This window comes from Nestor notabilis, unplaced genomic scaffold (genome assembly GCF_000696875.1).
Source record: "Nestor notabilis isolate BGI_N333 unplaced genomic scaffold, ASM69687v1 scaffold19375, whole genome shotgun sequence".
NCBI lineage: Eukaryota > Metazoa > Chordata > Aves > Psittaciformes > Psittacidae > Nestor > Nestor notabilis.
The window spans coordinates 2072-16560 of record NW_009930010.1 but is presented as its reverse complement, the minus strand read 5'-3'; the positions used below and the strand labels follow the sequence as shown (position 1 = coordinate 16560).

Here is a 14489-nt window from a genome sequence, read left to right as displayed (position 1 = left end):
GTTTAGTCCTTCCGGCTGAGTTGCTTCCATCAGATACTGAAAAGTTATCCTCCTCACTGGGAAGAGTGTGTTCTGCTAGCCAGGAGCTTAGTTTATTCACTTTTGAAGAGGAGGTTGTGGTGTCCTATCTTTGATCCGGTAACTTGCACAGTAGGAAATAATTTAAAAGGAGATTGGGGGAAAGGTCAAATTCAGGACATAATCCATAGCTCAGCAGTCAGGAAATTCTCCGGAGAAAATTTCGTAGAAGTCCTGAGAAGATAATTAGAGGAACTCTGAAAATATATCCCTGCTTGTATTTGCATTAGCTGGAGAGAACTGTAAATGTAATTGTTGTACTTAGGCTGTAGTCTTCAACAGTAACAGAAAATTGCTGTTAACTGCTTGCTTGGATACTAACTAATAGTTTGCTGTTAATTCTTTTCTTCACAGACCTATGTAGCCAACATTCTTATTGCAGTGAATCCATATTTTGATATACCTAAGTTTTATTCTTCAGACACTATTAAAAAGTACCAGGGTAGATCACTTGGAACATTGCCACCACATGTTTTTGCTATTGGTATGTATTGAGCCTGTATTTGTCTTTTACAAAACAAACATTAAGTACCTTGCAGTTATCTGTAAATTGCCACCTGTAGCAGTAATTAATTTACTTTCAGGTGTCATGAAGTAAAAACACTTATTGCTCAAAATTGCAAATCTTCTCTTCCTTGATGTGCACTTTAAAGAACTTCAAAATTAGCGACCCTGGCAATACTGCTATGATTATTCTGCACCTCCAGTGTTTTATGTCTAAGCATTTTAAATCTAATTTACAACCATTAAAAAAATAAAAAATAAAAAAGAAATTCAGTATGTACAAGTGAAGAATGACTTAATTATGATTGGCACAGTCTTCTAGTGTAGTGATTTCCTTTGCCTTTTATTATGTTGCCAGAGCACATGCACTGTATCCTTTTTATATGCTAGTGTTCTAGGCAGAAAGTCTGTTTAAATGTTAAGAGGATGAACCTGATTTCAGTCTCTTTTTTTTAAGAAGAAAAAAATTGGTTAACTTGACTTGTTAAAAACCTTCTCACTGTATTGCATTTTGTTTTGTAATCAAAAGTATAAATAGCTGGGGTTTTAGTATCTGTTACATAACAAGAAACCCGCTTTTTTCTAAGTTTCCTTGTCTTAGATGTTACTTCTTATGAAGTACAACTGAAAGTTTCTCTTTAAAAAGCTTATTAAAGTAAGACTGGTTACTGTTCTGTAAATACATTTCATTCAAGAGATTTAGTTCTAGGTAGATGTGTTTATTTTATTTTGTCTTGGACATAGTTCAGTAGGTCTTCTTTTTCAAAGACTTTAAGCTCTTACATGCCAGTGTTGGAGCATGAGCAACTATAATATAAGGGGAAACAGATTTTAATAAATTTTAAATATTTACTTTTTATTGCTGAAAATGTTACATTTTCACTTTTGCACTGTAGCTTAACTTTATGCTTGTAATTCTACAGATTTGGGGTTGGTTGTTTTTTTTTTTGGTCATGTTTAACACATCCTTCTTTTTTAGCCGATAAAGCATTCCGTGACATGAAAGTGCTCAAGATGAGTCAATCCATCATAGTCTCTGGGGAATCAGGAGCTGGCAAGACAGAAAACACTAAATTTGTTCTGAGGTTTGTGCTTTTGAACAAAAACTGCTCTGTGAATCTCTTGTGTTGATGTATTTGGTTGACACACAGGGTAAATTGTAAGGTAATCAGTAGGCTTCAGACACAATTCGGTAAGGTAAATATATGTTTCTATGTGCACTTTAATACAAGAAATAAATTTGGTTAAATTTTAATGCTGGTACAATAATATACGGAAATGACTATATACTAACAGAAACCGTTGCTCAGTTGGGGTGACACCATGTAGTTATTATGGTTTATGATGCAGACATTTTGGTATTGCACATCTGGTATCGTGGTAGATAAAAACATAACTAGGCATTTTAACTGTATCTTGCAAGACACTGTTGGTTTTGCCATAAATGTGCATTTCTCTGTTTTCACTGTCTCCGTTTTTTTTAGTTTGCTTGAGTATCCAGGGCTTTTAACTCTTGATTTTGAGATGACTGCAGGGATTCTTTAACATACTTGCCCAAATAAGACTGAATAATGGGATTTATTTATTGATGTTCATGTATGACTGATACTTAATCAAGCATATTAAACTACATAGAGGCTGATACGTATCAGCCTTGCTTCCTCTTACATGATTCTTAATGTTTTTGACCATATTTGCATTATATTTTAACTGCTTTATATCGCTTTGGAACACTGCAACTGGACAGCACTTCTCCATTAAATTCACCTATACCACAGGTGGCCTGATTATCCAGGGAAGCACAGTGCAGGCAGTGCGAATGTGCTCTCTTCCCCGCCTTGTCCTTGTTTCCCTGTATAAATCTTTAATTCCCTTTTCCCTGACATCATGTGTTCTCTAGTATTTATGTACAGTAGCAGTATTATCTTCCAGATCCCATGAAGAGTTGTCACGATTGTCTGTTCTTCATACTAGTCTTCTCTGCCCCTGTGCAACCTTTAATAGGTAGCTGTAACAATTACTGCAAGGTGCTGGTAATGATTTTTACAGGGGACATCCTAACTTCGGGTCCTACTAAGAGTAGGAAAGGATAGTAGGCACTGGGAGAGTATCTCCTAATGATTGCTCTCGAAGGAGGTTATTCTGCTTGTCGGCAAGGAAGTTCTGATTACGGAGCAGCAAATGTCATTGCTGTTGCTTTTCCCCACCACCTGCTCCCATAGAGTCCATGTACAAAACAGTGAGTTTTAAAAGCAGAAAGGTTTTTCCCTTGTGTAATCAGAAAGCAAAAGGTACTAATATAGCTCTGTTAATGCTCCTGAAATTTTGGGGTTTTTTTGAAGGCCCCATTTTCAAGAACTGTTTTTAACCTGTCCCAGATTTATTTATGAATTTCCAGAAGCATGCCCTGTGTACACAGAAAAAAATAAAAAATAAGGCTGCAACTCTGGAGGAAGAACGTTGTGGATTTATTTTCAAATTCTTTTTTTCAATTGCTAAATTGAATCGTACCTTAATTATACACTTGCAATTTCCTATCTCACTGTCTCTATGTGGAATTTTTGTTAACGCTTACAGTTACGAATGCGGAAACTGTATGCATGGAAACAGTCTTTAATTCAGGAAATACACATGAAACCTTATGTGTTTACTAATATTATTAATTAATACAAATAGTACAGTAATAGTTTCATTATATTTGAATAAGAGTATAATTTCCATATATATGTCTAAAAGAACTTTCTAATGTGCCTTGAAGTATTGGAAAAAAATCTGAAGTCTGCAAGAATACCTTTGTTTTAACAAAAAAGAAAAGTCAGACTGCGTTTATGGTCAAAGATACAGATATTTGGAACTTATAATCTATATGCTTTCCCTTTAGTAAATGGTTAGTAGGTATGGTACACAGCTGTGCTAAACTGGTGAATTGCAGTATCATGACACATGAAAGATACTGATATTTTTATTTTTTTTTACAGGTATTTGACAGAATCCTATGGTACTGGCCAAGATATTGATGATAGAATTGTAGAAGGTATTGAATTTTCTTTCACTGAATTGAAGGTTGTAATGTGTTAATTTTTTTTTTGTGGGTTGTTTTTTTTTTTTTCTTTTTTTAAATTTGAAATTTTCAATCAGCATCAACTAAATAAAAGCTAGTATGGAAATACTGTCAGACTTCCTAGGGCATAATTTCATGCTGTGTACTAAATCACTGTGTGATCCTAAATTCAGAAAACATATTTTTTATTTGTGATTCACTTTATTTAGTGCAGTGTCATGCAGTCCTTGAGCTAGAAAATGTTTTAAGTCTGTGTTTGAGTTTAACTTCACACCAGGCATATCCCAGATTGGATTTTAAACTGTATGAAATCTGCAAGGACAAGACTGTATTCTCATTACTATCTGTTAGTGCCAGTAATTCCTCCTCCTCATCATAAACTTCTCAAAATCAGATACGCAGGGAAGTTCTTTTCAGTTATGGTTCTGGGTCATTTTTTGGTTACATCTTTTTCGTCAGAAAGCACATAATTTGGATAAACTCTTTCATTGTGACTATTCTTACAGTAGACTCCCAACCAAGGTCTGAAGAGACTGTGTTGACCATGCAGTTGAGCCTCTTTAATGTTGCATGGACTTCGTAATTGCACAGAAAATAACTCTTTGAGAAAACATAAGTATCTCAAAATCAAACAACCTTCAGCCAATCTAATGCTTCATATGTCAGTTTTAGTCTTCCGTAGCATATGGTAGATTTATTTTGCAATTTCATTACTCTGTATCTTTTTCTTAAACCTAAAATTTTTACTATTTCTTTTGCTTTAAATTTTTCTCTTTTCAAATTTGAGCCACTGGATTAGTCAAGAGAAGTACTGTGGGCTTTAATCTCTTGTTGCTGTAGGTTTGCTTAAACCAATTCCTTAGTGAAATCTACTGTGTGCTAAAGGAACTCATAAAGTGGCCAAGAGATGGATAATGCCAGATGCAGTATGCCATAAAATTAACTGGTACTTGAAGGTATTCTTGGAAGAGTTTGGGGTTTTTAATCTGAAACAGCATCTGCTGCATGAATTTTGAAGTTTTTAAGGCACAATTTTAATGAGCATGCTTACAGCATATGTACTGCTAGACAAACCTTTAACCTATCTGAAAGACCTCTTGCAATTTGTTTTTATTCATAATCTTTTCTTTTAAACTGTTAATATTGTGTAAAATACCTGTTATCAAAGATCTTTGAATTCAGTTTTGAAAGTCAGCATTTTCGTAAGTTTAAATATTAAAAAACCTAAAATCTAGCCAAAAAGAAAAAGCTAATGCTGATGTTGTCCTACTAAATGATTGATTATCATCCATGCTTTATCCAACCAATGTAGCTATTCCTTCATTTTTTAATTTTTATATGGGCAGATTTTAGATGGTGGTGTTGGAGTTTTACTTCTGAATTTCTTGCTTAGTTTCCAATGCATATCTTTTAGCTAAAAGCCATAAAAAATCTTGAAGATATTTTCAGTGGTTTATTTTTACCATGATTCAGTAAATCAGTTTTCTCTGATCTTCAGAGCTAGCAGAATGCAGTCTTTCAGAGGCCTTGTGTTTCCTAACTACTAACCATTTTCAAACTGCTTAAACTGCAAATGATGTTTATACATGTGTGTGTGTGTGTGTGTATACGCATATATATATATATATGCATGAGATTGCTGACACTCCTTCTGTATGGGCTTTAAGGTGCTTGAAAACAGCAGCCAGTAAAAAATAAAATCACTCAATCACTTAATTGACCTAATTTGAAAGGGCATTTTTAAGTTGTTTTTTGAAATCAGCACACTCTTCTAATAAGTTTTGGTTTAGGCTTTTTTTTTTTATTCCCTCATCAATCTGACATGTTGGATGCATGACATTTAAGTGACATTTTTGTCTGCAGGATAAGTGGGTAGTTAAGATTTTATGACTAATCACTCATTGGGAAGTGTCAAATTGTGTGTTGTCTCATACAGTTTATGTATCAATTATTTACCTACTTGCTGTAGAAGGACATCACTGAATTATATTTAGTGTTTGTCTCTGAATTACTTACAGTATTGATTCAAATATTTTGCAGTGTTATGTGATATTTAAGTACTTCATGGTAAGTTCCACCACATTATACCCAGTACAATTTATGAAATTGATCATTCCTAGTAGGTGGTATTTTTCCTTTAATTTTTCCAAACCTTTTTCCCAATAAGTTCACTGAATAATTAGTATATATGTGTTCTCTCTTTCTTTTTGGTAGTTTATTGATCAAATGTCAACACTTCAAAACTAAATTTTCATTTTTTAAACAGCAAATCCCCTCTTAGAAGCCTTTGGAAATGCAAAGACTGTTCGCAACAACAACAGCAGTCGTTTTGGGAAATTTGTTGAAATTCACTTCAATGAAAAGGTACTGGAATTTTGTTACAGATAACCAAGGATGACTTTTTGCCGTAAAATGGAAACATTAGGCTGGAAGTAGGCTGAATAGATATTAATCTTGCAGCAAATAGCTGTCCTACTTCATATATTTGTTTTGCATTCTATCACCTTGAAAGGAAAACCAAAGCCATGCAGTACTCTGTCACTACTGGAAAACAGTGGGTCAAGTCAGCAGCAAAATTGCTTCATCCACAAAAGAATAAAAATTGTTCCCTTCATTTGCAAAAAGGCATAGCTAAATAACAACTTAATTGCTTTTAAGTATTTATGCATTCCTTTAATGCACAAATAAGTGTAAACTGCATATTAGATATAAAGAGATATCATCATATTTTAGTGCTTTAATACTTTAAATAAACTATTGACGTTTTTATGTATTTGTATGAAATTTTGGGACCTCACATTGGTATTATGTATGTGACAGAAGTAATGGAACCATTTTTTGTCAGAATTACTATTCACTATGAGGCTTATGAACAATTTTCTTTGGGTGTAGTTTTGTTTGGATAGTGTATGTATACATTCCACAACTAAGGATGACTGTATGGCTGTCCAGCATGTCCAAGTTGAAGACTTTTGTTGACAGTCTTTGTAAAGATCATGTACTTGCTTCCTAATCTTTCTGACTGAGGACATGAACAAATTATTGCATTTCCTTCCTGCAGACTCTGAGCTCATTATCTGGTCTTGAGCTTGTCGTCTTTTCCTAAGTTGTTATCACTTGGTTTTGTAACCAAACTTCCAATCTTCAGTGAATAGTTTAGGTAATTCCTTTAAGGGTAGAGGGACTATCTGTTGGTCCAGTTCACATTAATAAACTTATGGATACTTATATTACTTCAGCGGAAGCAAATACCACTTCCACTATCTTCAGAAACTACTTCAAAGCCTGTTTCAGCTTTTCAGTGCAAGATCAGGCTGCTTACTTGAACTCCAGCCTGTTTACTTGAGGCCCTTCTTTGCTAGACTTCATACTTCACAAGACTTCACTTTGTGACCTTATATTAGGTCTGGTTTCTCAAAGCAATATGAGTCCAGACTGGGGCCTCCTGAATGAGTGGATGACTGCATAACCATAGTCAAATTTGTAAGTCAGTAAGTCCTTCTTAGTTGCTGTAATGGCCATAAGCTCAGGAATTTCCTTCCTCTTAAGATTTGCCTAGGCACAGGAAATTTTATCATAGGCCAGATAAATGGATTTCAAAATCCGTGTCAGACTTCCATCTCAGAAAAGAAGTGCAAGTGTTTGAAATAAAATGTTTGCTCATAATCAGTCTGCTTAAGATGCCGTCCAAATATATAGTCTTTAATTTTAACCCTTCCTTCTCCTTTGCATGAGTCTCAGTGAAATGCAACTAGAGAAGGTAATGGTAATGGTGCTTACTGCTGTCCAGAGCAAATAAGGGTGGCTGTAGCAATGCTCTTTGCAGGAACTACTGGAATTCTACCAAGGATTTCTGCTTGTTCGGGTGAAGCATACCCTTCTTTTGAGAGGAATGTATGTATATACAATATATGAGCTGGGAGGAGAAATTATCTAGAGACAATGGTTTCTTTTATAAGCTTAATATGTATTAGTTGTAGATATATTTTAATCTTCTTTGGAGCAGTGCCTGAGTGACCTATGATCAGATAAATGTAAATGTAAAACTTCTGAATCTCAAATAATAAAGAAAAAAATTCAGATAATCAGAAAAAATATTTCTTCCTCCTAGAACTCGGTGGTTGGTGGATTTGTATCACATTACCTTCTGGAGAAATCTAGGATCTGTGTGCAAGGCAAAGAAGAGAGGAATTATCATATCTTTTACAGGCTTTGTGCTGGTGCTCCAGAAGACATTAGGGAAAAACTGTATCTAAGCTCTCCTGACAACTTCAGGGTGAGTATGAAGAGCCAGTGTTTGTAAAGCTTCTCATATTGTATACAAGCTAATAAGATGCAAATAAAATCAGTGCTGAATGTAATGCTCCTAAATATACCTAAATGAAAAAAGAACTTAAACAGTAGGGAAATAAGACTTGAATCATTGTGCATACTTCTTTAAAAAATGTTAGGTTAATATTTAGTAGCAGGGAAAAGCAGAGTAGAATTTTAGAAGTTATTGGGAAATGAAGGGAGAATGAAATAGTGAGTTATGCTGCAATGTACATCCATGTTTGCAAATAGCTTACACAGTTTTGTCATCCCAGATCAGAAAGGAACAGTGAAAACTTTGGGTGAAGCAGAGGTCATGATTGAAGACAAGCTCTTGGATAGTATGGGTCTTTTAATTCAATCCAGTGTGCCTGTTCAGAAGAAGTAACTACTTCTGGTTTGCTTACTACCTTCCCTTCCTCTCCCCATGCTTTATTTTTAAGGGTTTCTGCCCTTTTCTGAGTCTGTGTGGTTTCTCCTAATTAACACTGATCCTGTGTTATGTTTCTAGTAGCAATCCAAATCCCACAGAAAGGCTGGCTTTCTCTCCTGCCATTAAGTTCAGTTCTTGCATTCTTTTCCTCCCATTTTTCCACTTTTTTTACTACTTCAGTTTAACTTGTTCAAGCTTTCCTTCTTTCTTCTCCCCTTCTGTATGTTCAGATTTCACTGAATTGTTTTCCAAAATCATCAAGTAATGTGATGTTTCCTTTTGCTTTCTTTTCCTTCTTGGCAATGATTTTTTTTTGTTCTCTATTTTGTTGTCTATTTGCCTGAGAGGGTCCAACCCCATTTCCCTTATTTTTAAATTCTCTTAATTTCTCAGTGTGTTACATCTCAATTATTGCCTTTTTTTTTTTTGAGGAAAGAATATTATTAAACCCTTACACAACCAGTGCTGCTTTACTGATACAGCTGTTTCTCATTGTTTTCCTGACTGTCCCTTCTCTTTCAGAGTCCTTCTAAGCCTATTCGCATTTTACACTGTCATCACCAATCTTACTAGTAAGGTGAAGACTTGCCTTCAATCATTCATTCCTGCCATTTAGTTATATATACATATATATGTTAGGTTTTTGTTTATAGTTTTGTTTTTCTTCTCCTTTTGACAATCACACTTGAATTGTAAGTATCTACATGGGCTTTGTTGACTTGTATTAAAAAGAAAAATATTGCCAAATCAAATCCTACTGATAAATACTGGTCAGTTTGCTTGTCTCCATCTCACACTACTTTCTTGGCTTCTTCTTGGCTTGAAATCTCACAGAAACAGAATTTTGCATATTTCTAAAATAGACCAAATCCCTGCGGTGGGTTTGCAAGGTGGGTTTGTAACGCAACAATGTGGAATTACAACGACATGTATTAATCAACCGTCACCTTTTTACACTTCCTTGATCTTAAATGAGGTGAGGAGCACTGCTAACAAAGAATTATCTTACAGTGTTGATTGTTTTCTTTGTTGGTGTATTCTCCTTGAATATTTTCACTTGAAAATAGGACCATCTGAAATCTAAGGTAATTCTTATTTTTCACAGAAGTGAAACATCATTAGAAGACAAAAGATAATGTTCCTCCACCCTCCCAGTGGGCTTGCTTCCCTTTGATCCCTTCCCAAGCTTTTGGTCATCTTGGCATAGGCATGCAGTTGCTCTGGGCATGTGAACCAAGGCAGCTGCATTGGCTGTACCTTGTCTGGATTCCAGCAGCACTGATGGGGGTTACCTCTCTATTAATTCATCCTTCCCCTGCAGTTGCCCTGGGGAAGCATTAATTGACTCAGCAAAGGACTGAAAAGTTGCAGGTTTCTTACCCAGCCCTCCTTGAAGCACATCTGCCCAAAAGCACGCAGTCCTGGATGCTTGTGTTTTAGGTTCCCCTGCAGAAGTTTTCAGAAATTCAAAGTCATTAGGTAACCCTGTGCTGAACCTTGGAGGTCTATGTGCCTTGGACTACACCACATGGCTTTGAAAGTAAAGCTGCACAGTAAATCTGTACCTGGACTATAGTTGATGGACATGAGGAGCTGAATTTTTTTCAGATCTTAATTTGAGAGAAATCAGAGTATCTTATGTTTGGGTCACTGATGTTATATGGAGGTGTTGTACTTCACAGTAAAAAAAAAAAAGGGATAAGAAGAAAAATATAATAGTTTGTTAGATGTAGTATATGATAACCTCAAGCTGTGTATATGTGTGCTTCAAAAATACAGTTTCTCCTACATTTAGTATGTAAATATACTTGAGTTTTTAACTTTCAAATGAAAGCCATTATCTGGTGATTAAATGTCTCTTACATTGATTATTACTGAATACCATAGTGGTTCACATTCTCATCCTGTCAGGTGAGTTTCCACACACTCCTATTGAAAAGTTCACTTGTCATCTCCAGTTTCTTAGACAGTATTTCGAATACTGTAATACAGGGATACATTGTGGTTAAAGTATGCTGTGCTTTGCATTCTTACTGGCTGATAAAGATAACTTTTCAATATTTTGTTAAACACCAAGCTAACTTTGAAAAGTGTTTCTTGTCACTTTAATACTAAATTTGTCGCCTAGTTTTCTTCTGCTGTTAGAAATGCTGTATTTTACTTTTTAAAATTTCTTATAGAAATTTTAATCAAAGTATAGAATTATCTGTGTTCACCTAGTTGAAACATCTTCTTTGTTCATGGGCTACAGCAAAGAATCAGTTCACTTCCTTTAGACAAAGAACTCTGTCAAGCTTTTCTGGACAGAGCTCTCACTTTGAGCTGAACAAATCAGAAGGAAAAAGCTGGCAATCCCATATTGCTGGAAGAGTTATTCATTATCTGAATGCCTGGTCTATTCCCTTTACTATACAACATGAGATCAATATTAGAAGCCAGGTTCTGAATAAGGCTTCAGCTTTTACCATGTTATAAGCTTTTAATACTCTTCAAACTTTTTAATCCACTATCTATCTTACTACTTATAGAAATATTTCACTGGTAAGGAAATAATGAGTAAAGTTTGATACTACACATGGGTCAGAAAATTTATTTTCTTGTTTCTTAATTTTGGTTGCGTTTCCATTCATGGTTTAGTTGAGTCAAACATTGAATATCCCACTGTATCAAAAAGTATTTTAGTTGTCAAAATTAAGAAGCTTTCAATAGAATGTTGTTACTGTTGCATTTTGGTAATTTTCTAGATGTAAATGAATACATTTTTAAGGAATGGATTCTGAATACCTACTATGTTGTTGGTATCATGTGATTAAATCAAGCTGTGTAGATCACGCCTTAAGTAAAAGCATGTTTTCCTTACTTCTAAGTACATGTTTCCACTTCTTTTGTTCTTACAGTATTTAAATCGAGGCTGTACCAGATACTTTGCTAACAAGGAAACAGACAAGCAGATTTTGCAAAATCGCAAGAGTCCTGAGGTACGTTTGTATCTTCAGTTAGTTTATATTATTAACTAATGCAGATAGAGATGAAAATAATGATTACAGTTTTACGGTGTGGAATGAAATGTTCATTTTACACATCTTTATAGGTCTAAATGGTTATTGTCAAAGCTGGTATATTCAGAACTCTGGTTTTGGAGTTCAGTCCTAGAAGTATATTTTAACACCTTAAAATCCCAAATGGAACGGATTATAAAATTGTTTCCTTTTCATTCTTATAACACTTAATGATGCAGCTTGTCTTCCATGCAAAACAAAAACCTATCTAAGACTTTGTAATTTTCTTTTTAAATCTTACTACTGCTAGGAATAGGTAGAAGCAGTAGGTTTTTTACAGAGCTATTTTTACTGTCTGGATTTTTGAAGTGATGCTCCAAACTGTTTTATAAAACAACGTAGCCTCACTTCCAGCATAAGTCCACACCCCTTTGCAGCACACTGCATTCTTTATTGTTTTTTGTTGTCCCTTAGTTATGAACTGTTACTTTCAGCAGAGCATGGCATTTCCTGAAAGAAAGCATGAAACATTAAAACATTTTTTTCCTCTTGCTCCATCTCTGTTTGTTTTGAAAAACTGGAATGACCAGAATTTGTATCATTTAATCCTTTGAGCTTGTTCACATGAGGACACTAAAGAATTTGATCTGAATTAATAGTATATGTGAATTGGAAGTTTTTCAAACACTTCATTAAACTTCTGCTCTTTTCTCTAATGTAATTTTCATCTATTCATACCTAAGGTATGAATTTCTCACTTGTATAACTGGAAGATACTTCAAATATGAATGAAATCTGTACTTCTGATTCAGTGGCAGGGCAACTGCATATACTTGTAAAAAAATACAAAGATAGCTTTACTCAAGCTTCTCTCCCCCCGTGACTATGCCATCTCTTTCACCTTTGAGAAACTGGTATTGAGATTGTACATAGCTCACACCTAGCTATGAGATACAGCATAGCTACCCTTTGCTCAAGTCAATGTTTTAAAGTCTGCTTCTGGATTTCTAGTGTTTGTATGTTGTAACACTGAGCATTTAATGCCAGTTTCTTTTGCCTTGAATGTAGGCTTATTTCTATAATCAGGGATGGTGGAGAATGAGTTATAGAAATGCTGATTTGATATTACCGTGAAGCACAAATCTGGTAGATATTTATTTCTTGTCAAGCATATAGGCTAAGAGATGGTTGGGAGATTTTTGCCTAAGTTTACCTTATTTGCCCTAAATGAAGATTTGTAGTAAAGTTTCTCAATTATGTAGGCATGAAGTATCAATAGTCACTTATTCTTGCTGCTGGAAGATGAACCTGTGCTATCTTCTGTTACTGATGTGATTTATAGGCGGGTATTCTGTCATAAAGTGTGTCCTGTAAAGGACTTGATTTAAAATGACTGTCTAAACTAATACATACTGAAAGAGTAATTCTGAAAATATGGTTTAGACATTAAGTAGTGGAACTACTATATGAGGTCATAATACATAATCCCTTCAAATTCACAACTACGTGAATTTGAAGGCTAAATAAAGGATTAAATTCCAGTGATATTTAAACCTACTCTAGCCACTTAAACAGGAAATATATTGCATTGTTTAGGTTTTTAAATCTGAAATATAGTATTTGCTCTGTCATTTTATGAAAAGATATTGTTTATTTTAATAAAAGTAGCTGGAATAGTAAATTAATACTTAAATTATTTTTGTGTTTTCCTTATCAGGAAGATGAGGTGATCATTTTACATAATTGAGATGTAGTTTAATTTTACTGATGTGTCTAAGTATTGTGTGAAGTGAATTTTTCAGATGCATGTGGTGTTTTGATGAAAATCATGTTAGCTTATTTGACATTAGCGAGACTTCTATTTAGTTAATTATCCTTTTTAGTTGAAAACATTTTAAAGTAATTAAAAATGTAGCTCAGTCTGTGCATGTTCAGTTACTCTTGATTGCATGCAGATGTGTTACTAGCTACTGTTTAAACCCATTAATAGGTAAAATGGCTTTTGATGTATTTAAATTGGGAAAATCAACAAAATGTTAAATTGGTGTTTTAAAAGTAGCTGGTATTCTTCTAGCCCATAGAGCACTGCAAACAACTTTTCTGTTTTTTAATCACCAGCAAACTTTAGCAAGTATATTTCTCTAAATAAGTCTGTTTAGGATAGGGATAATTCTTCCATTTCTTGTTTGTCCTATACTTCTTTCCCATGGCCTTTTAGACTTTCTGTTACACTATCACAAGGACCTGTTTTCTTTCAACTGCTAGGGGCTAGAATAGCACTTCTTTGTATAAATGTTTTGATAGCTCCCTAGCTGGAGCCTTCCTTTCCACTGCTCACTATCCTGTATTCCCATCCTTAGCTATCACATTCTCCAACTTCAGCTTTCTGGAGGTAGTTTGAAGTTTGCAGATCATGCTTTGAAGTACTGACAAATTAAAACAAATTAGGGTTCTTGCAATGAAGAGCTCTAATATCTTTCTACTTGGTTTAGCATGCTTTTTGTTATGTTTTTTTCTTGACTGGAAATAATTGCATTTAATTTAAAATCACTTACTGAATTTTTTGTTTATGATCTTATTTTATAGTATCTCAAAGCAGGTTCCTTGAAGGATCCACTCTTAGATGATCATGGAGATTTCAACAGAATGTGCACAGCAATGAAAAAGATTGGTCTGGATGATGCAGAAAAACTTGATCTTTTTAGAGTAGTGGCTGGTGTCCTTCACCTTGGAAATATTGATTTTGAGGAAGCTGGGAGCTCTTCAGGTTAGAAAAAACAAATTGTTTTCTGTAAAAATACTGAAAATGTCTCTCGATTATAGATGATTCCATATGAATTGCTGCTTTAGAAAGCTGTCTTGTGTTCAAGGGTAATTTAGTATTAATTCACTCCATTTTGAAGTCAGGTTTACCTGTTTGTTTTAAAATTGTAATTCTTTACATGCTTTGAAAGCAAATAGGCTCTCACTGAAATTGTTCAAGAAATTGTTCGGTGCAAAGTTTGATGCAAAGATGTGTTGGTACAAGCATAGCTGGGACTTAATAGCAGAATGTGCAGGAAAGCTGAGGAGGCGGAATGAGTACTTTGGGAACAATTTTTAC

At 34.5% G+C, this 14489-nt stretch overlaps 1 protein-coding gene across 1 annotated transcript in view; it reads left to right on the top strand.

The window, feature by feature from the left end:
* The window catches only part of LOC104406301 (unconventional myosin-VI-like), a 27162-nt gene extending 13004 nt beyond the window's left edge, over window positions 1-14158 (top strand). The window contains exons 4-10 of the mRNA XM_010015239.1: window positions 433-562; window positions 1562-1667; window positions 3561-3616; window positions 5910-6007; window positions 7755-7919; window positions 11285-11365; window positions 13973-14158. Of these exons, the coding sequence (XP_010013541.1) occupies window positions 433-562; window positions 1562-1667; window positions 3561-3616; window positions 5910-6007; window positions 7755-7919; window positions 11285-11365; window positions 13973-14158 (822 nt within the window). The remainder of the gene's footprint in view (window positions 1-432; window positions 563-1561; window positions 1668-3560; window positions 3617-5909; window positions 6008-7754; window positions 7920-11284; window positions 11366-13972) is intronic.
* The last annotated feature ends 331 nt before the right edge of the window (window positions 14159-14489 follow it).